At 40.0% G+C, this 26,316-nt stretch overlaps 1 protein-coding gene across 2 annotated transcripts in view; it reads right to left on the bottom strand.

Annotated features, from left to right (window-relative positions):
• Nucleotides 1-26,316, bottom strand: part of ANXA3 (annexin A3) — a 59,759-nt gene that overhangs the window by 14,089 nt on the left and 19,354 nt on the right. For both annotated transcript variants that reach the window (XM_039468132.2, XM_003923934.4), the window contains exons 3-9: nucleotides 23,401-23,488; nucleotides 17,176-17,270; nucleotides 13,665-13,778; nucleotides 9,647-9,737; nucleotides 4,730-4,809; nucleotides 665-721; nucleotides 210-303 (exon numbers count right to left, since the gene is read on the bottom strand). In XM_039468132.2, coding sequence (XP_039324066.1) covers nucleotides 210-303; nucleotides 665-721; nucleotides 4,730-4,809; nucleotides 9,647-9,737; nucleotides 13,665-13,778; nucleotides 17,176-17,270; nucleotides 23,401-23,488 — 619 coding nt within the window. The remainder of the gene's footprint in view (nucleotides 1-209; nucleotides 304-664; nucleotides 722-4,729; nucleotides 4,810-9,646; nucleotides 9,738-13,664; nucleotides 13,779-17,175; nucleotides 17,271-23,400; nucleotides 23,489-26,316) is intronic.

Raw genomic sequence — 26,316 nt, 5'->3', positions numbered from 1 at the left:
CTCAGCCTGTACAGAAAAACAAAAGTGTGGTGTTAGTACTTCCTTGAGTTACAATACAGCTTCCCATTTTGCTTCCTGAAGTGTTAATAAATAAAACTGAAATAGACTTTGCAATTTTAAACTTCATTTTTCTAGGTCTTTGTATACTAAATGCAAAAACATTTGTAAAAACAACAAGTGACAGAAAAAATTGTAATATGAGTCCATACTTAGTTTTAGTTGAGGAAAGCTCCTTAAACACAGGATCTCAGTGAATTTGTCTTCATCCGTGCCCCATCTGTTCTCGCCAGCATTATAGAGAATCTATTCACAAAAGAATGTTAATACAGACACAAGTCTTTTCTTTTTTTGAGAGGTGACATGAGAAGAGTGGGATGTGTATTTTAGAGGTCAGTGCAATCATCTACTATCTAAGTCTCTTACTTTCAGCAGACTAGAAATCTAAAAATTGGGCTGGTAGGAGCCAAGGAGAATGATAACTACCACTGGGGCAGGTAAAATGTTAGGGTTGGGACCCAAAGCTTCAAGCTTCCCTTTCAAACAGGAAAAAGAAAAAGAAAAAGAAAAGCCCCCTTGGTGCTGTTTTTCTCCCTTTTCATATAAATGCAAAGGCAGCCACATAGAAGAACAGGTAAAGGAAATGTTTTCCCGCTTTGTTACTGACCTGGGCATCTTTTTTGGCCAGATGCTCATCCACTTTCAGACTTTCATCTCTTCTGCCCTAAACAGGGATGACGAAAACAAGGGCTATCCTTTAAAGACAGAAGACTCTAACACACAGTACTTCAAACAGCAGGGCATCTTAGTGTTACAAGTTGTACAGAAAAATCAGGTACTCTGGGCTCCAGTTCTGGTTCTGCATTGACTAGTCATGAAATTTTTTAGCAAATCACGCAATTTTGGGGGCCTCAGTTCCCTCCTTTAAAAATTCAGAGGTCTATATACATATGCATTTTTTTTTCTTTTTTTTTTTTTTTTTAGAAACAGGGTCTTGCTCTCTGTTGGTCAGCCTAGAGTGCAATGCTGCAATCATAGCTTACCATAACCTTGAACTCCAAGGCTCAAGTTATCTCCCCACTACTGTCTCCTGAGTAGCTAATACGACTACAGGTGCACACCACCAGCACCACCACACACAGCTAATTTTTAAATTTTCTTAGAGATGGGATCTTGCTATGTTGCCCAGGTTGGGCTCAAACTCCTGGCCTCAAGCTATCCTCCCACCTCAGCCTCCCAAATCTCTGGGAATACAAGTGTGAACCACCATGCCCAACCCAACACAGAGGTCTTACATGGAAGAAAAGACAAGATACGAACTGGGACAATGTATTTGTAACACGTAGCTGATAAAGAACTTGTATCCAAAATATATAAAAAACTCTTAAAACTCACTATGAAAATAACGACCCAATTAAAAAATGGTTGAAAGATCTCAACAGACATCTCACCAAAGAAGACACACGAGTATCAAGAAAGCACATGAAAAGATGCTCAATGTTATATGTCATTAGAGAATTGCAAATTAAAACAATAACGTGCCACTACACAACCTATTAGAATGGCTCAAATCCAAAACACTGACAAAACCAAATAGTGGTGAGAATGTGGGGCAACAGGAACTCTCATTCACTGCTGATGGAAAAGCAAAATGGTACAGCCGCTTTAGAAGACAGTTCTGCAGTTTTTTATAAAGCTAAATATCCTCTTACAATATAATCTAGCAATTACACCCCTTGGTGTTTACCCAAAGGATTTGAAAACATGTCCACACAAAAACCTGCACATGAATGTTTACAGAAGTTTTATTTATAAATAATGCTTGCCAAAACTTGGAAGCAACCAGGATGCCTTTCAGCAGGTGAAATTAATATTCTTTACAATGGAATATTAGTACTAAAAATAAGTGAGCTATCAAGCCATGAAAAGATATAGCAGAACCTTAAATAAAGCATATAGCTAAATGAAAGAAGCCAGTCTGAAATGGCTACATACAATATGATTACAACTATAGGACATTCTAGAGAGGGCAAAACTATAGAGACAGTAAGATCAGTTGTTGGTGGGGAGGGAGGGTGAATTGGCAGAGCACAGAGGATTTTTAGGACAGTGAAACTACTCTATTATAGTGTAATGGTAGACATATAACATTATACATTTATTAAAATCCATATGACGGAGTGAACCCTAATGTAAACTGTAAACTTCAGTTAATAATAATGTATCAATATTCATTGGACTATAATAAATACACACATTAATGCAAGAGTGAGACCTTCTCTCTCCCTTAAAAAAAAAAAAAAAATTAGCCGAGTGTGGTGGTGTGCACCTGTGGTCCCAGCTACTCAGGAGGCTGAAGTGGGAGGATTAATTGGGCCCAGGAGGTCGACACTACAGTGAGCCAGGATCATACCACAGTACTCTAGCCGGGGCAACAGAGCAAGATCCTGTCTCAAAATAACAATGATAATAATAATAGGGGAAAGGAGAGAGTGTAAAAGGGGCATATGGGAGCTCTCTGCATTTTCTGCTCCATTTTTCTATAAATCTGAAGTTGCTCTAAAAAGTAAAGTTTATTGGAAAAAAAAAATTCAAAGGCCAGGCAGAGTGGTTCATGTTTGTAATCTCAGCACATTGGGAGGAAGAGGCAGGTGGATTGCTTAAGGTCAGGAGTTTGAGACCAGCCTGGACAACATGGTGAAACCCTGTTTCTACTAAAGTACAAAAATTAGCTGGGTGAGGTGGCGGGCACCTATATTCCCAGCTACTAGGGAGGCTGAGGTAGGAGAATTACTTGAACCCAGCAGGCGGAGGTTGCAGTGAGCCAAGATCGCTCTACTGCACTCCAGTCTGGGTGACAGAGTAAGACTCTGTCCAAAAAACAAACAAACAAAAAATCTCAAAGATCCCAATACCAACTGTAATATATTGTTTAAATGTGTGTGGGTGTGTGTGGTTGTGTACAAATACTTAAGCACATTATAGAAAGACAGGAGACAGAAAGGAAACAAGGATTGCCTGAATTATTTAGCAAATTACAGATGAATGAAACATTTAGCTACAATAGTTTAAAAATGAATTTGTTCTTATTTTCAAACATTAGGTCCTTGTAGGCCTGTCTGATTTTTGCCTGGTTTCTTTTCTGTGCTGCCAATACTCTGTTGCTGTTTGCTTTCTTATTGTTCTGTACACTCTGCTCCAATAATAAAAATGCTGATTATCATTGGTCTTAATGTAATACTTACAAACCACCACTACCATGTGTTGATCACTAAGTACTTCACATACTTTCTCTTTCTCTTAATCTTCATAACATCCTATTAGTATTTTAGTTTTACAGATACAAAAATAAATGCTTTGAGACTTAAAGAACTTGCCCAAATACACAAAGCTAGTAGGCAGCATAAGATTCCAGCCCTGTTTGATTCTAGAACCTTGCCCTGGAACCCTACTCTATACTGCCTCCTGTGGGTGGGTGTGTTCATGTCTATACACAAACAGATGCACTTACAGAGACGTATCTCTGAGAGCATGTTTGCAGCAATGCTTCATATATTTGGGGTTGTGGGTTCAGCCTTCATAAGGTTTTCACATTTAAAGTAACTGAAACCATAATTTAGATCAATTGTTCCCTAATGGCATATTGCCTCACTTTGACAAGTGCTGTTTGAACCATGAGGCTGAGACCATTGTTGGGATTTTCTCACACTCTAGGTGTTATGTAAATCAGCTGAAAGAAAATTGGTGAGATGTGGCTTAAATCACTTCCTCTCTTACACACAGCTGTGAATACATCTCATCCTTGACCTTACCATCTTTATGATAAAAGTCATGAGCCTTCTAAAAAGAGAAAGTAAGATGTGGCCTCATTAGGTCACAGAATGATTAATGGTTTGGCAGCTCTTCCAAGGTCGCAAGGCTGAAGTTGCAGCAATCATTTTCCTTTTTTTAAAAATCCTGAGACTGATACTCATTTCTTAATTTCCATCTCTAAAAATAATTCTTCCATATCATGCTTCCTATTTAATTTAGAAGCTAACAAAAGAAATACTTATTCTGGCCGGCCGCGGTGGCTCAAACCTGTAATCCCAGCACTTTGGGAGGCCGAGGTGGGTGGATCACAAGGTCAAGAGATCGAGACCATCCTGGTCAACATGGTGAAACCCCGTCTCTACTAAAAATACAAAAAATTAGCTGGGCATGGTGGCGCGTGCCTGTAATCCCAGCTACTCAGGAGGCTGAGGCAGGAGAATTGTCTGAACCCAGGAGGCAGAGGTTGTGGTGAGCTGAGATCACGCCATTGTACTCCAGCCTGGGTAACAAGAGCGAAACTCCACTCAAAAAAAAAAAAAAAAAAAAAAAGGAAATATTTATTCTTTGGAGCCCAAAAGAAAATAAACCTGTTCTTTAAAATGGAGACACTTATCATGGAAATAACTATTTTATGTCAGATGATGTATCAGAATGTCTTCTAATGTCAAAATTGTGAACCCTGACCAAAACACCTCCATTTACTGACTCAGGTAAGTTTTCTTTGTTGTTATATTATTATGTATGCTTTTATGATCTTGGTTAAACATTATATTGCTTGGTAACAATAAAAATGTAAAATGAACAAACATTTCATAAGGAAAACTGTGAACTCATTGTTTCAGTTGGGTTATTTTTAAACTCTCTAAAAATTATTATTGAGCATTCAGCTTACTGGGGAGTTAACAAAGTAAAACCTTACATCTGCCAAAGTCAACAGAGCTTTCCGGAAGTCACCAGATGTTTCTGAACTAATGTCGTCTCCAAGACTCTTCTTGTATACTGAAACCAAATCAGAATGAAATTAAGCCTTGACAAACTGAAAAATATGATTATAAAACAGAGAAAAGTTAAAATGCCAATACTGGCAAAGACTGGATATGTGATAAGATAAATCTTGCCCTTTTACTGAATTTCTTCATGCTCTTCTGTTGTGAGATCGTACATTCTTCTTGTAAGTATTACTGCACTGTGTTACGGTAGATGCGAAAGAATAGAAAGAGTTGTCATTCTGGAGCAAATCATGCTTTATTTCATCTGACAATGGCATTAAGGGATGCATAGCGGAAAAGCTGGGGTGGATGAGCTACTAGTTTGCCTTTCAATTTCCATTCTGACCATCTTCCATGCTAAGAGAATACTAACCTTAAGCAAGATACAATGTGCACAGCTTAAAAACTATATTCTCTGCTTTCCTCTTAGCTAGTACAGTTCTATAACTTAGTTCTTCACAATAAATCAAAAGCAGACAAATATAACTTTGCTGGGAAATCTCCCTAAAGTGATGAGGCCATGTCCATCTTCCATCTGACTGCCTTGCATGTGAACTCACATCTGGATCTTCAACAGCTGTCTTGGACTGTGAAGATAAGGACCACTTCCTAGTGATGGAATGAAAGTAACCAAGAAGAAGCCTGAGTTCCTAAAAGCTTTATGTTGCTATCATACTAGTCTTAGAATTGCCAATGTCTAGACTTTTACATATGATAAAAATAAACTTCTATCTTTGTAAGCCACTTTAATTTTTCTGTTTTATTGAATCTAGCCCTAATCTTAATGCATATAACTAAACCATATTTTTTTAGTATCTCCCAAAAGTGAGAAACCTACCCCAAAGCATGCCATTTCCACAAATGTCAACTGTGTGTTCATATATTTTAGTACTGACTATCTGCAGCCCCTTTTGCATGGCCTGTGATGTGCAGTGCCCATCAGTCTTAAATCTCTGTCTGCCCATCCACAGGGTGGTGATTCTCATGGAGAATCCCTATATACCTGGTTGCAGGCGACACCATGTGGCTGTTGGATATCTGTCTGCATCATTCTCAAGAACTCTAAAATCTGTCATGAGAATCCTTATTCTTTAAATCAATGAAAGTTATAGAAAGTGGTCTGAGATTATCCAATAGCAAGAACTGCGTTGAGATGGAAACTTCCCCAGCATGATTTTAGTTTCAACCTGTTTTTAATAAAATCTGTAATTTTTCAAAGCAATTCATCTAAGTAAAATGTACCAAAAATGTTATTTTTCTAAATGATAATAATATTTAGTAGGCATCATTAAACCTAATGGTTATGATATTGTTACATCTATCTTTCATTCTAGTTAGAAAAAAACTTTAAATTTGAAAACATCAAGTAAAAGAATGAAGCTCCCATTTGTTAGAACTTGAGGAAGTATTTTATAATTTAGAAATTATTTAGATGAGACTTTATAAGTCATTTCACACAGCCTCTCCCTTTACTTCAAATATTTTGTGGGAAATTAGACTAAAAAATTATTTCAATCTAAGTCGACAATGACTTTATGCATTTTGAGGCACAGTAGAGTATAATAAAAAACATCATATGCTAATGGTATAGGTGCCAGAACTAGAACTTTGAGTTCCCGATCCCTGTTTCGGTGTTTCTCTCACACACCATTTACTTTAGAATACTGAAAAAGTTAAGAATTTAGATCTCTATTTATTTAGACTCTGTTGTGCCACTGCACTGGATACGCTATACAAGGTGTCTGGTCTTGTTACGAGGGCCAACTTGACAGTGACTTCCTGAACCCATTGTATCTTCTCTCTTAGGGAGCGAGTTACACAGAAAAGGAGACAAAGATAGTAGACTAACAAAGAAATATAAGACTCCTAGAAATAATGACGAAAACAGTAGCCAAAAATAACCAAAAACTATGCACAATACTTAGAAGGCTTGGGTAGACAAACACCATGTGGTAAGGGAGGAGATGTTACTTTCTGGTGTCAAGAACATTGGCAGCAAAAAGGAAGAGGAACAGTTACTGTCATGGAAAACATTAGCACAGGTGGCAGTGGACGCCAGCTGCCAAGAGACTGACAAGATACCTGGGTCCCTCAGGTAGTGCTGTGACTGGAATCTCTGTAAAGCTTGGCTATGCATGATTGAGACAATTTCCTTCTTGATTTTCTTGTGTATCATTAATCTCTGGTAACCAAGGTAACCCTGATGCAGTAGTATCCCTTATAACCTTAGCCAGTGTTGCTCACATGGAAATTGTGGCTCTGGTAACTTTGTGCTATTATCATTTGTCATAACTGCAAAACACTATCCTGGATGCTAGAAGTTTCATTTGGCTCTTAAGACCTTAACCTCAATTTTGAAGACACTCATTTAATAAATATTTACACTTATCTCCCCCACTGTTCTTGGAACTGAGAACACAGCAGTGAACAACATAGACAAAAACCTTCATCCTCATAAAGCGTACATCCTGGGACTGTTTGTACCTAAATGCCGGGCTCCAGGGATCTGTCATAGGGCAGGTCCACTTGGGGAGCAGCAGCTCTTCTAAGAAACACCAGAAAATACCAAGCCACCTTGAGATACAGTGCCTGGCTCTGATGGGTTTTGTAAAATATGCAAACCTTGTTGAACTGAAATACTTTAAACACCTACAACATGCCCTTTGGTGCATTAATGATTAAGCAATTCTCTTGTCTACTTCTTTCTGTACCCGCTTCCCATGAGGTTCCGCCAGCAGTGGGGAGGAGAGGAGGATGGGAAGGCAGGGGGTGGAACGAAGTGCGAGGTAGTCAGTGGCTATTCATGTCAGTGTCAACCCAGGGAAGGCCTTTCACCCTGACACCAGCAACTGGCTCCAGGCTCTTAGAACAAGTCACTTTGGCCCCCATGGAGGTACCAGCTTCAGCCAGATGGAGCCCTCTTTTAATAGGTCTCAATTCCTGCTCCTTAAGCCTCTGCTCTGAGCCCCTGAGGTACTGACATCAGCCAGGTATGTCCCTCTTCTAACTTCTAGTTTCTGACAACTTCAAACACTTTCTGTTGTTTTCCCAGCTCCGGGGAGTTGTACTCTGCATGAATCCCTGTGTTCCCTTTTTGCTTTTTCAGTCCTCTGAAAGGTGTTTAGCAATTCTTTTTTTTTTTTTCTTCTTCTTCTTCCAATACAGGCTGTAGTGTAGTGGCATGATCAAGGCTCACTGTGGCCTCAATCTCCTAGACTCAAGTGATCCTCCCAATTCAACCTCCTGAGGAGCTGGGACCACCTGGCTAATTTTTGGTATATGTTTTTTAAGAGACAGGGTTTTGTCATGTTGCCTGGGCTGGTCTTAAACTCCTTCACTCATGCAATCTGCCCACCTCAGCCTCCCAAAATGCTAGAATTACAGGCGTGAGCCACTGTGCCCAATTTAAGCAACGCTTTATGCTACATTCTCTCTGTTAAAATACCTAGGGCTGTTTCTGTTTTTCTGATTAGAACCCAATTAATACATCAATAACAAAAGAGTCACTTGTTATTGAGGTATTTACCTTTTAACAAGAATTTTCCAAAGCACTCTCTTTAACACCCATCTGAGGACCAATATGTACTCCTTCTTTGGGCCTTTCCCACTGCAAAAGCTGTCGTGACACAACTGACCTCCGTGAGACACAAATACAGAAACTGTGGCTCCCTTAAAGAGGGTTGGAGAGGGTTCTACGGGGCTGTTGAATAGTAAAGAATTAGGCTGGTCTTGTTCCTGGTTCCTGGGAGATAAACTCTAAATCCTTTGTATTTCCCAAGTCATAGGAGTGTCTTTACTATTCATGGTGGGTCCCCTGGACTACAGCTCAGTTATGCTAAAAAGATGACTCACAATAAAGGCTGGTCACATCAGAAAGACTAACCATGTGATTAAAGGGTTGAGGCTTTGAGCTACGATATCAGTCTGACCTCTGGGGAGTGTAGGGGGACTGGAGATTGAATTTAATCACATGAAAAATGGTTCAATCAATCATGCTTCTATAATGAAACCCTAATAAAAACTAAGACTATCAATATCAAGTGAGCTTGCTGATTGATAATGATACATCAATATTTCAGAAGGGTGGAAGCTCCCACTGGACCCTTCTAAATCTCTCCCTACACAGACCCTGATTTGTTTCCTTTATAGTAATACTGCATTTACCAATATTTGAGTTCTGTGTCATTCTAGTGTGCTTTTGAACCTGAGAGGGTAGTGAGAACCCTGAATTTGGAGCCAGTTGGTTAAAAGCATGCATAGCCTGGGAACACCTGAGCTTGTGGGCTGGTGTTTGAGGTAAAGGTAGTCTTGTGGGGACTGTGACCTTAACCAGTGAAGTCTGCACTAAACCTGGGTAGTTAAGAGTCAGAACTGCATTGCAGAGACTTTCTAATTTTATACAACCAGCAGACTATTAGGTCTTCAGCTAATTCTACTGAATTCTTATGCTCAACACATCCTCTAAATTAATCTAATTTCCCACACCAAAAAATCATGGATCTAATCTGACTGGTTTTTAACACCTAATAATAAAATATGATTTGAGTCTCTTACATTGATGAAAATGGTTAATTCAATTAATGAGAGATTGCTGAGAGCAAAATCTGCTGCAGCTATAATATTATAAATGTAAAGCATTAATGACATTATTATGTAGCAGTCTCTAGCTCAGATCACATTTCAATTTTTCCTGGAATCCAATAGTTTTTAGTTGATTTTAGGTGTTCTCCTCTTTATAAGTCTTGTCTTCTCAAAATGCCTCATGAAGAGATTGGGGGGATTCTGGGAAAAGAACATTGGTTCGAGTATGTGTGAACGGTGGTGAAGGTAAACAGGAAATAAGATACCTGTGTAATAGGCTTGAGAGATCTCCTTCATTTGCCTGCCTGTCCTGGTAGTTAAGATTTCAATCAAGGCATCTTCGTTTGTTCCAGTGCCCTAAAAATGAAAAGAAAATCAGATTTTTAGAGCAATTAAAAAACTTAAATCTCATGCCTTTTGGTCTTTAATATCTTGTTTTATATAGATGAAAGATACTTTTGAGTAAACCAATACAAGGTTCTCTATTGCTTTAAAGTAGTTTTCATTTTTCCATATATTTTAGTATTAAAATAACATAAATCATTTGGAATAAAGTGACATCAAATTTTTCACTCTAGTGTAAAAATCAGTTAAATAATTCTAGGAAGAAATAGCATAAAGGAAAAAGCCTGTGTCATTCAAGATCAGAAGTGATAGTCTAACAGGATTAACCCTACCAACATTCAAACATACCACTATGTTTATAAAAGGCTCTACAATACTTTTGAATGAGTTTATCCTTGTATCACTGTACTGGGTCTATCAGCATGTATCATCCTCTTCATACAGAGAGCTTTTCAAATCCTCAGTAATGTGTGTCAGGCGCCCGGCTTGCATGGGGACTAATTACCTCTCAGCCCTTTTTTATCAAGGTTACTGAATCACACTGTGACTCCAAGAAAAGTCATGTACATTAAGACTTGATCAAATAAGGCCAGTGCAGCATATGAACAGAGACTGAATTCTGTCTCTCTGTGGCAGAGATTCCTAGTTTCCCACAATATCTCTTTTGTCTTTCTTGCTTAGTAATAGAACCCCCAATTTTTAACTTGGTACAAAGCTACCCAAATAAAGGCTATGTTTCTCAGCTTCCTTTACAGTGAATGTAACTAAACTCTGACCAATGGGATATAGGCAGAAGTATCATATGCATGCTCAGGAAGTATCTTTAGAGTGAAAGAGTGAACCCTTCCTTGTCCTTTGCTCTTTTGAGTTGACTGGAATGAAGATATAATGGCTGAGTCTTGAGCTGCCATCTTTAACCAGAAAGTGAAAACCATGGGTTAAAGATGGCATAGCCCCAAGATAGGAGCCTGAGTCTCTGATAATGGTGGTGCCACCACAGCCTGTTCAGGGCTGCTTACTCTGGATTTCTTTTGTGTAAAAGAGAAACTGTTTTAACACTAATTGGTGAACCTAATCCTTACAATTACACCTGCTAAACCCTCCTCATGGGATGCCATAGATATATAATGCTCAGATTTCACTTCAATAGAAACAATTGCAAAAACAGCTTCCAACTGCCACAACTTTGGATCTACCAGAGTTCACACTGAGGTCATGCTCTCTCCAGGGGACCATCAGCCAACGACTGCAATCAGCAGGGGTACCAGAGCTGGGCCACTTGTGTCCACACAGAACTCCCCCAAAGGGCAGTTTTTGCTCAGGGGCTCCCCCACAGCCTGCCAAAGCTTTCTGGGAGCTGCACTATGCACTGAGGCTCCTCCTATCTCAGCCTACTTCCTCTCCCCTCTCCTCTTAAAGGTCAGGACTGCACTGCAGTCTGAAGGTTCACCCCACCTACCCTGCTCTCTTCCCCTTTATCCTTCACAGGCATTTCTCACGATAAATCTTTTGTACATCAAATTCCATTTTGCATCTGCTTCTCAGATGCCCATATGTCCTCCACAGAAAGAGGTAACTCAATTCCCTGAGAGCAAGGCAGAATCAGATCTAGGGTCTCTTCTTGTTCCTCCTTCCTATTAGTTAATATGTTGAGCACCCACTTCATTTCAGGAGTTGCTCTAGGAACAGAAGATACAGGCCAAGACCCACCAGGTTCCCTGCCAGGGTGGAGGTTTGCCTTTTAGTTAGATGAAAAGATAATAAACAAATGGATTTTAAAAATAGACAAAACCAGGTGTAGTGGCTTACACCTGTAATCCCAGTACTTTGAGAGGCCAAGGAGGGAGGATTGCTTGAGCTCAGGAGTTTGAGACCAGCCTGAGCAACATAGTGAGACCCTGTCTCTAAAAAAAAAAATGTTTAATTAGCCAGGTGTGATAATGTGTCCCTGTAGTTCCAGCTGCTTAGGAGGCCGAAGTGGGAGGATTGCTTGCCCGGGAGGTCGAGGCCGCAGTGATCCACAATTTCACCTCTGTTCTCCAGCCTGGGCAATGAAGAGGGACCTTGTCTCAAAAATAAATAAATAGACAAGATACTTTTAGACAGTAGCAAATGCAGCTAAGAAAATATATTTGAGTGAAATAATGGAAAATATCTGGAGGAAAAGCATTCCAGATGGAAGAAACATCATGTATAAAGATCTCAAACAAGAATAAGCTTATGATGTTCGAGGAGCAGAGGAAAGGCTTGTGTAGCTACATCATTAATGAATGAGGAGGAGGGGGTATGAAAGTCAGTTTTATGTGCCAACTTGGCCAGGCTATAGTGCCACTTAATCAAACACGAATCTAGGTGTTGCTGTGAAGGTATTTTGTAGATAAAATTTAAGTTTATTACTGATTCACTTTAAGTAAGGGAGATTACCTTTTCTAGTCAGGCCTGATCCAATCAGTTGAAAGGTCTTAAGAGCAGAGGTGAGGCTTCTGTGAAGACAATTATTTCTGTGGACAGCAGCTTCGACTGGTGCCCAAGAATTCCAGCCTGCCTTTCCTGACAGCCTGTCCTACAGATTTTGAACTTGCCTAACCAGTCCCATAATCATGTAACCAATTCTTTCTTCTTCTTCTTTTTTTTTTAGACAGGGTCTCACTCTGTTGCCCAGGCTGGAGTGCAGTGGCACAGTCGTGGCTCATTGCAGCCTAGACCTGCTGGGCTTAAGTGATTCTCCCACCTCAGCCTCTCAAATAGCTGGGACTACAGGCATGAACCACCATGCCTGGTTTAAAAAATTTTTTTGTAGAGATGAGTTCTCACTATGTTGCTCAGTTTGAGGCTGGTCTCAAACTCCTGTGCTCAAATGATCCTCCCACCATGGCCTCCAGTTCTTTCTAATACATTTTTTTTGTTTGTTTGTTTTTGAGATAGGATCTTACTGTCACCTGGACCAAACTGCAGCAGCACAATCACAGCTCACTGCAGCCTTAACCTTCTGGGCTCAGGGATCCTCCCACCATAGTCTCCCAAGTAGCTGGGACTATAGGGCATGCACTACTATGCCTAGTTATTATTTTTTTTTTTAAATTTTTTGTAGAGACAGAGTTTCTCCAAGTTGCCCGGGCTGACCTCCAACTCCTGAGCTCAAGCACTCTACCCACCTTGGCCTCCCAAAGTATTGAGATTACAGCCATGAGCCACTGCACCTGGCCTTACAATAAATCTTTTAACAACTATGTCCTGCCTATAGGTTCTACTTCTCTGGGGAACCCTCACTGATATAGATAGAATTTTTAAAAATCCCAGAGTTACACAGGAGCTGCGCTATGTTGGGTGATGAAGGTCATGATAAGAAGCTTGAATTTAAGTGTTCAAAGCTATTGGAAATTTATGCATGTAAATAGCATAATCTGATTTTTAAAATAAATTAATAAAAATAATTTTGGCTATTCTGTGTCAAATGAATTTGAGGTGGGCAAAAATGGAGGCAAAAGGACCAATTAGAAGGCTATTGATATGATCCAGTCAAGAGATGATGGTGGTCAGACTAGAACAGTAGCAATGGACTTTGAAATAAAATTAATAAACTTCCTGATAGATTTGGGAGCTTGGAATGGTAAGAAAAAACGAGAGCTCAAGGATAATGCTAGGTTTTTAGCTTGAGTGATGGGGTTAATGACAGTGCCATTTACTTTCAATGATGACAAACTAGAGAACTTGATTCTTCATGTCAAACAAAGGATATGACAAAATTCTTCCAGCCCAGGAACATTTGGGCTTAAGGTTCTACAACTGTTTCCTATTTCAGAGTCATTCTACCACTGGGAGAGTGCAGACCAAAATGGCATCCAAGTCCCCCCAACACAAGTGTGCACTGTAAGAAAGTCACTATTTTTGATGATTTGGTCAAACCCTGAGCAGAAATGGCTTGTAGGGGGCTCATACCTTCATGGATTTCTTTAGCTGTTTTGCATCAAAGACTGCTGGTGGAGTCACTAGGGCCACCATGAGGTGCTCAAAGTGGCCAGAGAGATCACCTTTCAAGTCATCTTTCAGCTCCTAAAATGAAAAAGACAAGGAGAAAAATGTGAAATACTTTTCCATTTTCATTTTCTGAAGTCACCTAGTGAAAGATGAACATATGTAACAAAATCAGACAAAACATGTCCATCCACAGGGAATAAACAGAAGTATTGAAAATATTTCTATGGATATTAATCTACATTTTATAATTACTCCCAAATTGTTCTATTTTGTAGAGGTTTTTTGAAGGAGAGCCAAATAGGATTCCATGAGGGTCACAGTGAGGAACTACATTAAAATGCATTTCCCAGGTCCTCCATGCTTTCAATGCTTGGGTTGGGGTGAGGGAAGAGGAAGAGGAACCCTTATAAATGCACACCCAGCTTCACTGGAAGGTGCTCTATTCCTAGGTGTCTTGCTTCTCAGTGACCCCCAAAGAGCTCCAAGAGGAAGGGGCAAAGATGACAGTAGCCAGTCATTTGTCTCGGGTGAGAACATGTAACTAGGTGGCATCAGAAGCAATTTTCTGGCAACAAGTAAAGAAAAAGAAACCCTAAGTGTGGCAATATGTTAGACTTATTTGTTTTGACAAATAATCATTGTATATATTCATAAGGTACATAGCGATGTTTCGATACACATAATGTATGGTAATCAGATCAAGGTAAATGCATACCCAGCATCTCAAACATTTAACCTTTTTTTTGTGTGTGTTAGGAACATTGAATATCCTCCTTCTAGCTATTTGAAACTATATTATTGTTAACTATAGTCATCCTACAGGGTGATGGCACTCTAGAACTTAGTCTTTTATGGGTGTTACCTGTTAACATTGTTTACAGCACTGTTTTCACACATAAGTACAGTCCATCTCCCCTGCTTAAAGGAAGGTAACAAGGTTTCTCTTTTCAATATTCACAAGCATAATACTGAGTAATGTTTGTTCCTGCTCCTGATTATTTTCAGCTCTGAAACAGAGGCTGGTAGCCTCTGAGCCTGCTGCACCGCTGTGGGCACAGACCAACACTACCACACCCCTGGGGGTGCAGCAGGGGCATGTTCCTGCTGAAACAAATAGGATGGCGTTCAGTGTTATCAGCGCTGCTTTAATTGCCACAGGTTTCTTTTTTTCTCTCTAAATGGTAAAGTTCACTACCATCTGTCCTCAATCCAAGCCACTGCAGCTGAATCTTATTATTTCACAGATCTCATTCTATTTCACTGTGAGAAATGGTTGTTCCCTCCACCTCTATCTTCCTTCCAGATTTTGGAAACACTGAAAGGCCAATAGATAATTCACCTTCTCTATATGTGAAAGTGCTGTCTTGCCCAGAAGCTAGGCAATTAATTCAATTCAACAGTTGTTTTCTGGGCATCTGCTCTGTGCTAGAACTTTAAAGGTAAGTTATACAAGGTCCTTATCCCAAGACATCCTGCCCTAATGGGAAAAGCAGAAATATTCAAAGATAAAATTTCAATATAATACGTTAAGTTTCTGATAATGGGACCTCAGAGAAGGGTGTCTTAATGGAGTCTGGGGGCCTGGAGAACACTCCTAGGAGGTAATTCCTGAGCTGCCTGTGGATGGTCACTAGACCCTCTCAACAGTCAGCCCAGTCCATTTCTACCTTTTCCCTCCACAGTTCATTATCCATAGCAGCCAAAATAATCCTTTAAAAATAAAAACTGCATTATATTATTCCTCTGCTTACAAACCTCCAGTGGTTCCCTGTAGCCCTTAGGATAAAATCTAAACTCTACCAAGACCCAAGGCTTAGTATGTTCTCAACCTCTCTCTGGCCTCATCTCTTTCTTCTTCTGCCCCCTTCACTATCTACATTCCTGCCATATTGGAATTCTTTATTTCTCACATAAATTCCCAGCTTGTTTTTGCTTCAGGGCTTTTGTATTTGCTGTATTTTTTTTTTTTTTTTTTTTTTTGAGACGGAGTTTCGCTCTTGTTACCCAGGCTGGAGTGCAATGGCGCGATCTCGGCTCACCGCAACCTCCGCCTCCTGGGTTCAGGCAATTCTCCTGCCTCAGCCTCCTGAGTAGCTGGGATTACAGGCACGCACCGCCATGCCCAGCTAACTTTTTGTATTTTTAGTAGAGATGGGGTTTCACCATGTTGACCAGGATGGTCTCGATCTCTTGACCTCGTGATCCGCCTGCCTCGACCTCCCAAAGTGCTGGGATTACAGGCTTGAGCCACAGCGCCCGGACTGCTGTATCTTAAATACTATCTCCCACTGATCAAGCAGAGCAGAACCCCCTATTATCGTTCAGGCTGAGTGGGGAGTAAGGTACCAAACCCTCACTGACAGTCCTTCATCCCCCTATCTGCAAGAGCCAGTCATCGGCCATTGTTTATTGTATCAACCATTTTAGTTCTCTCATATCACTTATCACATCTGAACGTCTTATTTTTACTTACTTGTTTATTGTATTCTAGAGAATGTTAGTTCAATGAAAGAAGGAAGGATCTGCTTTTTATACCAGTATATCTCCAATGTCTAGGATATCTCCTGACACAAAGTAGTACCCAAAAATAGGTGTTGGACAATCAACCATGTGGCAAAGACCAAGTCTTACATTTCTTTTTCTTTTTCTTTTTTTGAGACGGAGTCTCTTTCTGTCAGCCAGGTTGGAATAATCATCAATCTCAGCTTACTGCAGCCTCTGCCTCCCAGGTTCAAGTGATTCTTCTGCCTCAGGCCTCAGCCTCCCAAGTAGCTGGGATTACAGGGGCGTGCCATCATGCCAGGCAAATTTTTGTATTTTTAGTAGAAATGGGGTTTCACCATGTTGGCCAGGCTGGTCTTGAACTCCTGATCTCAGGTGATTCACCCGCCTTGGCCTCTCAAAGTTACTTGTTCTTATACAGTTTCTACTACTTACTAAATTTTCATTTGCTGAATGAATTAGACCTATAACTACATAACTATTTTAAAATTAAAAGAGAGATAAAAGGTTATCTAAGCTAGAATTAGTCAGATAGTTGGCCTGGTAATTCTTTGTTGTGGAGGGCTGCCTTGTGCATTCTCGGATACTTGTAGCATCCCTGTCCTATGCCTACTACATGCTGGAAGTATACCCCACCATCCCATTGTGATCATCAGAACGTCTCCATTCATGCCAAGTGTCCCCTGGGGAGCAAAATCACTTCTGATTTATAACCCACTGAGCTAAGGCAAACCTCCTTATTCTGCAGGTGAAGGAACTGAGGCTCAGAAAGACCAAGTAACATGCCCAAAGCCAGTCAGCCAGTTCAAGGCAAAACCAGGACTCGCATTCTAGGCTCCTGACTGGATGCACAGGGCATCTTCTGCTACACTCAGCCTGAAACAGAAGACTGTGGGCACAACCACGTGGGAGCGACCATGGCACTGTAATGATGACCTCCTTACTGCCTGTCATGTCAACATGATCTTACCTTTCCGTACGATGCTTGATATTCCTTAACAATCAGCTGCCGCTGCGCATTTGACCTCTCAGTCAGAATGCTGATGAGCATTTTCTCATCAGTTCCTAAATGAAACAAAAATTATTTTACTCAATATTTATGCTCAATGTTTGCCTTGAACAAAAGCAAAATGATCAATGGCCTGAGACAAGTGCAGAGAGTAAGGCATTTTAATTTCCAGCTTCTTACCTGGTTGGAATCTTGTTTATTTTTTTGTATGCCTAAGTTTTGAAAAAGAAAGTTAACTTTATTTGGATAGTTTTAGGAGAAGAAAACAATCATTGTCTAAATACTCCTATCGGTACATCAGACAGAGGGAATAGTACAAAGAATCTACTACTTTTGAACTTGACTTGTTTACCTTTACAAGCTTTGGTTACTGTCTTACTGCTTTTATCTCTATCCCATACTTGATATGAAAATCTTTCTTCCTCTGGAAAACAGGAACCAACACTTATTGAGAACCTGCCCTGCACGAAGCACCCTTTTATTCATTGTCATAGTTAATATGCACAGGGGCTCTGTGTGGTAGATAGGATTAAGCTGTACTAAAAATGAAGCACAAACTTATCTTCCTATCCAAAGTCACACAACTCCTGAGTGGTGCAGCAAGAAGTTGAACCCAAAACTCTGACCTCCAACAAAACATATATCTCTGGTTCACTTCACATCTCCCCCTCCCCTCCCCTTCCCTCCTCTTCTTTCTTTCTCTTTCTTTCTTTCTTTCTTTCTTTCTTTTCTTTCTTTCTTCTTTCTTTCTTCTTTCTTTCTTTTTCTTTCTTCTTTCTTTCTTTTCTTCTTTCCTTCTTTCTCTCTCTCTCTCTCTCTCTCTCTCTCTCTCTCTCTCTTTCTTTCTTCCTTCTCATTTCACTCTTCTTGCCCAGGCTGGAGTGTACTGGCAGGATCTCGGCTCACTGCAACCTCCACCTCTCAGGTTCAAGTGATACTCCTGCCTCAGCCTCCCAAGTAGCTGGGATTACAGGTGTGTGCCACCACACCCAGCTAATTTTTTATATTTAGTAGAAATAGAGTTTAACCGTGTTGGTCAGGCTGGTCTTGAACTCCTGACCTCAGGTGACCCACCCGCCTCAGCCTCCTAAGGTGCTGGGATTACACAGGTGAGCCACCATGCCTGGCCTCTCTCATGAATTTCAAACCCATATACAAAATCAGCTTTTTGTAAGTGAAAGGTAACATCAGGCCAGAGCTGATGCTGGCCTGCCTGAGAATGACCTCAAGGTCACTCTTATCTTGGTGACTATAGTATTAAGATAAATGTGGAAAGTTGTATCTAATGAATTTCCCAACCCAGGACAATACCTGGGTGGGGAAGCTGTGAATTGGCTTGCAGGCCTAGAGCACACATGACTAGAGAGGTATAAAAGAGCACCAGAGCCGGGCACGGTGGCTCAAGCCTGTAATCCCAGCACTTTGGGAGGCTGAGGCAGGTGGATCACGAGGTCAAGAGATCGAGACCATCCTTGGTCAACATGGTGAAACCCCATCTCTACTAAAAATACAAAAAATTAGCTGGGCATGGTGGCACGTGCCTATAGTCCCAGCTACTCAGGAGGCTGAGGCAGGAGAATTGCCTGAACCCAGGAGGCGGAGGTTGCGGTGAGCCGAGATGATGCCATTGCACTCCAGCCTGGGTAACAAGAGCGAAACTCCATCTCAAAAAAAAAAAAAAAAAAAAAAAAGCACCAGAAACTCAACACTCAATTTCTTTGTGTCAAGGTGACCCTCACAGACCTCATCTACATGCTTCCACGGCAGTGGTGCCTAACTTACATCAATGATGAGGCAAAAGCTTCTGTGTACTTGATTAGCTGCTGGGCCTCCCAATGAAGGTTGCTGCCCTTCTATGTCTTTGGTTTTGTATTCTTGTACATAGTTAAGTAAATACCGAATCAGATTAAAATGAATTTGTGCTCTGTGGGGCTGAGTGCCAACTTGGACCCATCACAGCATTCGTGTCAGTACAGTACCAGCCACCTCAACTACACAAATACCTCAGACTCAGCATGTTCTGGGTGGAATTTATTCCATTTCCTTTCTGACTTGTCTTTCTTTCTATGCTCCCTCGTCCACAACTATGGATATAGTCATCCAGGCAAAAATCCCAGAAATCATCTCAGATTCCTTTCCTTATCTTATTCCCTATATTATAGCAAGTATCTACATCTCTTAAATTTGTCATCTCCTCTGCATGCCCTCTGCCACTGTGCCTTTATCATATTTTACCTGGATAACCTAAATCACCTCCTAACATGACCCCCATATAATTCTTCCTGTATTCTACTGCCTAAGTAAACGTTTAAAAATACAGTCTGATCATGTCATCTCCTTGGCCAAAATTCTAACGGCTCTTTGTAATCTTCAGGATGTAGTTTAAGCCCCTTAGCTCATATATCAGCTCTTTATGATCTCTCCTGCATTATGTCTCTGTTCTCATCTTCTACCCGCTCTCTGCATCGCTATAACCTATGCACCTAGACTAGAAATATACCAAGCTACCTGCAGTTATGTGTAGCTTGTATGCCTGGCAGTTCTCATCTCTTATTCTTAAACATGCTCAAGATCAGCAACCAAACCAAGATGCCCCAGGTTCAGAGACTGGGTCTGATATATCCCTAATGCAAATCTCATTATGACACCTGGTTCTGGACTCAGAATGTATCAGAAGTGGTGCTCACAAAAAATAACCTCCTTCTTAAAGAAGGCCTATAGGTCAAAGTGCAAATTCATGAAGAAACATAATGTTAAAAAAGAGGCAACACAATTTAAAGACTATGAATTCATTCAGTTTGGCACTAATCTCATGGAACAGTCTGCTTAACAATAGATGTAAATAGGGCAATCAGGCTGGGTGCAGTGGATTACATCTATAATCCCAGCACTTTGGGAGGACAAGGCAGAAGGATTGCTTGAGTCCGGGAGTCCAAGACTAGCCTGGGCAACATAGCAAGACCCTGTCACTACAAAAAAATTTAAAAATTAGCCACACAATGTGATGAGCACCTGTAGTCCTAGCAACACCAGAGGCTGAGGCTGTAGGGTCCCTTGAGCTCAGGAGTTTGAGGCTTCAGTAGGCTATAATCATAACACTGTACTGAAGCCTAGGTGACAGAGCAAGACCCTCTCTCTTAAAAAAAAGAAATAGGGCAATCAAGAGGTAAATTAAGAAATAACCTACATTGAACAATGCAAAAAATAAAACTCAAACAGGCAGAAATAAGATAATATTATATTGATATAAAGTTCTAACATAGTGTATCTTATGGAATTTGACAAGCTGATTTAAAAATTCATAGAGGAGGACAAAGAGCCAAGAAAAACCTTGCCCGGTAGAAATTTAGTGTCATTATATAATCCTAATAATTGTGACAATGTGGTGTCAGGAAAGGCAAATAGATAAGTGCAACATAACAGAAGAGAAAAACAGGAAAACATGAAACAGGTGATATTACATATAAATCAGTGTGAAAAGAATAAACTCTTCAATACACTGTTCTGGGGAAATTAAACATCCACATGAAATAGAATAAAATGAGACACCTTTAAATATCATCCACAAACATTAATTCCATATAGATTAAACATCATAATGTGAAAAATAAAATTTCAAAACTTTGAAGAAAAAATGTAAGAGAATGTCTATCTTTATGACTTCATTACAGAAAAGATTCAATAAGCATAAATCCTGGACTAAAATATTGGTAAACTTGATCTCACTAAAATTTAAAACTTCTATGCAATAAAAATTACTGTAACCTATTGTGTTAGTCCATTTTCATGCTGCTGATAAAGACATACCCTAGAGTGGGCAATTTATGAAGGAAAGAGTTTTAATGGAGAATGCACAGTTCCACATGGCTGGGGAAGCCTCACAATCATGACAGAAGGGAAGGAGGAGCAAGTCACATCTTACATGGATGGTTGCAGGCAAAGAGAGAGCTTGTGCAAGGAAACTCCACTTTATAAAGCAATTAGATCTTGTGATACTTATTCACTATCATGAGAACAGCACAGGAAAGACCTGTCCCCATGATTCAATCATCTCCCACCAGGTCCCTCCTGTAACATGTGGGAATTATGGGAGGTACAAGATGAGATTTGGGTGGGGACACAGAGCCAAACCATGTCACCAATGTTAAAAGAAAACCATACATTTATAGGAAATATTTTCATGGCTTGTAATCTTTTTTTAAAAGTTTGTATTGAGAAATTTTTAAAAAGCTCTTGCCAATCATAAAGAAGACAAACCAACTGAAAAAAATAGATAAAATATATTTTATATTTTATTGATGCATGAAAGTGGAAGCAGATATACAAATAAGGATGCCTAACTGCATTAGTCATCGGGGTAAAGAGAGGAAATAAACACACATGCAGAATAAGATACCATTTAGGCCCGCTTAATTAGGAAAAATGGAATAGTCTTATGGTAGCAAGTATTGGGGGGAATATAGAGCAAAAGAAAGTCTTGTACAATGCTGGAGGAAATGCTAATTTCTACATTCATTTTAGAGAGAAGTATGGCACAATTTCCAGTTAATTTGAAGATAAGCATCCCTGTCAATGTGAAAATTCCAGTTCCTGTCATATTCTAGAGAAATGCTAGCAAATACGCACAATGAGACAAAAGAGGAATATTCATTGTAGCATTTTTATATTGCAATATAAAAGAATTGTAGGCAACTTAAATGTCCCATCAATAATCCCATCTTCTGATATAGTGATGCAATAGACTTTCACGCAGTTAAAATTAATGCACTAGAGCTAAACATATCAACATGGATAAATCTCAAAAATATAATGTTAAGGGATAAAAAATGTTGCAGAAGAATGTATAAGTATGATTTCATTTTATACTGTTTGAAACCATGCAAAACAGTATGTACATATATATGTAGTTATGGTATTAAAAGTTTCATGGGAATGAACTCTAATTTGGGATGATGTTTATCTCTTGGAAAAGGGGCAAGAGTGAAGAAATCCAGGAAGAACTGACAAGATTGTATTTTTGTTGTTGTTGTTTTTTGTTTTGTTTTGTTTTGTTTTTGAGATAGACTGTCACTTTGTCATCCCAGCTGAAATGCAGTGGCACAATCACAGATCACTGCAGCCTCAACCTCCCTGGCTCAAAGTAGTCCCCTACCTCAGCCTCCCAATATGTGGGATCAAAAGCCCAAGCCACTAGAGCCAGCTAATTTTTAAATTTTTTTGTAGAGAAGGGGTCTCCTTATATTGCCTAGGCTGGTGTTGAACTCCTGGATTCTAGGGATTCTCCTGTCTTGCCCTCCCAAAGTGCTGGGATTACAGGCATGAGCCACCATGCCTGGCCAAGGGGGCCATATTTGTAATGATTTATGATGATGGTGATTATTGTTGTTTGTAGCAGTGGTGGTTAGACAGGACTAATACAGGGTGGTCACAGGAGAATAGAAAATTCCAGGCAGCAGTTTCGCATGACTAGCAAAAGGAAACTGTTGAAATAGTTAGAGGCTAGGGACTGATATGACCCTGAAAACCCACAGTGTAGATAAAGCTGGCTAAGACCTACTGGATCCAACATGGCACTAGATTTGACTTAGGTTTCTCCTAGGATTTCATAATATACTAATTAACATACTCAATCACACACCCACCAGTGCCGGGGCACTTCCTGGAATACCGACATTTGGTGTAAAAAAGGGTGGCACCACAGCTCTGAGAAATCTTCATCTTTTTCCAGGAATCTTCATGACTATTCCACCCCCTGGTTAAAGAAACCCATAAAGGCAACAGCCCCAAACCTGCTTATGCACAACTCTCTCTTGAGTACACTCACACTCCCCTTTCTTGAGTGTGTACTTTTCACTTTGTGATAAATCTCTGTACTTTCACTATTTTCTGACCCATTCTTGATTTTTTTCTCTAGATGATGTCAAGAGCCTGGATACCAGCCAGGGTCGAGATCCCACCGGCATGTGGGGACCTCCCCTAGACCACCAATATCATTAAGTAAGTATGATAAATGTTAAAATTTAATAAAACTGGGTTTTCTATATATTTCCTCATTGTTTCACAATTTTAGAAAATCCCTGACAATTTATCTAATTGAGTAAGCCAACCTGAGCAAACCGAACTTTTAGATTGTAACTTGCCTGATTTGCTTCAACATTAAGAAAGGAATTGTAAAATATCACTCACCAATTCCTCTGATTGCCTTCCGAATAGCTTCAGCATCCACAGATGCGCTAAAGCCTGGATAATCTTTTATTGTTCCTCGGTGTCCAACCTAGGAGGAAATATTTAAAAGTCCCATTGGTTCAAAATTACATCTTTCTTGTATTACATATGCATATTTCTTCATGAATATGAGAAGCATATGACAAACCCATAATTTGCACACCTTCCTACCACTTCGGGAGTGGCTCTGAAACTGCCTTTGCAAAATTATGACAGTAAGAGAAATCTGACATGGTTGACTCCATCTTGCTTCTAGCCTCACAGGCTGGCTGTTTTTCACTCATTCCTGGGTGAGGGCCGAACTAACTTTGGGAGGAATTTAGTTTATAGTTTAAATGATACTAGCTCTTCCAAAAAGCTAAACTGCCCCTGTAAAATTAATGAAAGTCTTCCAAGTTAGGAGGATGAGAGGGGATTGAATTTTACTAAGATTTAGTCATAGTTAAATAATTACCAGCCATTATTCTGGAGGTCACAATATTTGCAACCTCCCCGATTACTCCTGCAGATAACATCACTATTATAGAACCTACAATTGGCCTTTTGAGATGTCTTTTCATGCTTTTTCATTTCTGACTACCGGACAGCCCCACCCAGACCAGCAACTCCTCTGGTGGCCCCCACTTAGAAGTAGACTCAGCCTACAAGGACTGTTTTCCACACTCCTGTGATTGCATCCCAATCATAGGAGCTTGCCCTCTTCCCATGCCAGTCAGCATGCCCTCTTCCTTCGCCCCCTGTCCACCCTTTTATCCTTGTAAAACCCCTAACTTCTGAGCCTTCAGGGAGATTGACTTGAGTAATAACTCTGTCTCCCACATGTTGTGACCAGCCTGGCATCAATTAAACTCTTTCTTTACTGCATGCCACAGTCTCAGTGGACTGATTTTTGTCTGTGCAGTGAGCAGGAAGAACCCATCTGGCAATTACAGTTCAAGTGATGGTCTATCCCCAAGACATGTAGGCAATATAATACCTACCCCATGTCTCAGGAGTCCTCTTTTTTTCTTGTGTAACAAATTACAAGTATAAAACACTGGCTCTCTCGAGCAATACGTTGTGTTAATCTTGGTGATGCTGAAAAAAATTTATTTTAAAGTGGCATCTGCAGGAGAGCAACAAGAAAGCTGAAATTTTCTAAATCTTCTTGTTTTTCAATTGATAATTCAAAGCTCTTCATGGCATCTCACACAGAAATAACTGTGCTTTACAGACTTCAAGATGTTTTAATTAATGTTGACCATTGTCCTTGGGAAACCCCACACTAAATGATCCATAAATGAAAACCCCCTTAGGACTGTCTGTTCTTAAGCTTTGTTTAATGAGTGTGCGATCGTGGCTGATAAATTCCCTTCTAAAAGCTTTACTGACATCATAGATCTTCAGGAACTGCATGGAAGTAAAAAGATGCCACACTACGAATTTTAGGCATGTAAATTACAGGCGTGTCAGTAAGCTGGGAAAGGCCATGGAACAGAAAAAAAAATACTGCTTACGAGACTAAAGAAGGACAGCCACAAAGATGCTGGGAAAAATCAAAGTAAATGTAGATTTATATGGTAGTTCCTAACTTCGTGAATAAAAATCTGTCTTTGTAGTAATAATGTTTTCTTTTTAAACAGCATTTTTCTATTCTGTTACTGAATAATATTGGCTCTGTTTTCTTGTATTAATAAGGCTTTATTTCGGCTCTCTTGAAGGGTTGAGTATTTTCATGAAAGGACATTATCTGTCACATTAAAGTGAATGAAAAATTATTGTTCTGGAACAGTAAAAAGTGATAGTCTGCTGATTCAATAGATTCGATTGAATAATTCATTTCAAGACTCTCAAACACTGTTTAATCATATAGCATCCAAAATAAGAACTTTAGAACCTAGACAATAATTACAACAAGTTAGAAACTAGTTGTGAATGTTCCTGACCTGAAGATACCTATAAGAACTCAGTCACTTTAGTCTGGGCATGGTGGTTCACTCCTGTATTCCCAGGACTTTTGGGGGCCAAGGATGGAGGATCACTTGAGCTCAGGAGTTCAAGGCAAGCCTGGGAAACACAGTGAGATCCCCATCTCTACAAAATATTAAAAATTTAGCCAGGTATGGGGGTCTGCAGGTGTGGTCCCAGCTACTTGGGAGGCTGAGGTGGACCACTTGAGACCAGAAGGTCAAGGCTGAAATGAGCTGTGATTGTGTCACTGCACTACAGTCTGGGTGACAGAGTGAGACCCTCTCTCTCAAGAAAAAAAAAGGAAAGAAATTAGTCACTTTAATGTAATCTTTGATGAATTCCCTTTCCTAAGGCTTACTAAATATTGTATGGATTCACAGAGCCAACTGGCTTCATTTCGCTTCTATCCTCCTAGGAACTTTTGTGTTGATCTTATCTGTTTGCCTTCCAGTGTCTGCATTTTAAAAGAACGACTCCAATGTTAGAGTGTTTGAGAGCTTCATGCCTAGCACTGTTCTAGGCACTTTACATATGATAATTGTAATCTGCATAGCAGCCCCAAGTGAGAATGAGCAATTTTGCATAAACAGCACCCAGATTTAAGAAGACCAAAGAATTTGATTGAGTCTACATAGCTAGTTGCAGGCAGAGTTTGAATTTAAAAGCAAACTGGAGTATTCCAGACCATTCCTGGTGTTTCATGAAATGTAGTCTCTGTACCACCTGGGGTCATACTTTAAATGTATATGACCAGGATCCAACATCTAGATACTGAATCATATTTTTTAGAGATGGGGTGCTAAACTCTATATGTTTAAGAAGCTCCCAGGTGATTCTGTGCCATGCGGCCATTGACATGGCTGATTCTAAATATAAAAAAGCAAAACTGTGGTCAGATCCCGGTTGTTCATGAATCATGAAAACTCA

The sequence above is a fragment of the Saimiri boliviensis genome, chromosome 3 (genome assembly GCF_048565385.1).
Source record: "Saimiri boliviensis isolate mSaiBol1 chromosome 3, mSaiBol1.pri, whole genome shotgun sequence".
NCBI lineage: Eukaryota > Metazoa > Chordata > Mammalia > Primates > Cebidae > Saimiri > Saimiri boliviensis.
Note: the sequence above shows the minus strand (reverse complement) of the source record. Positions and strands in the feature narration are given on the sequence as shown.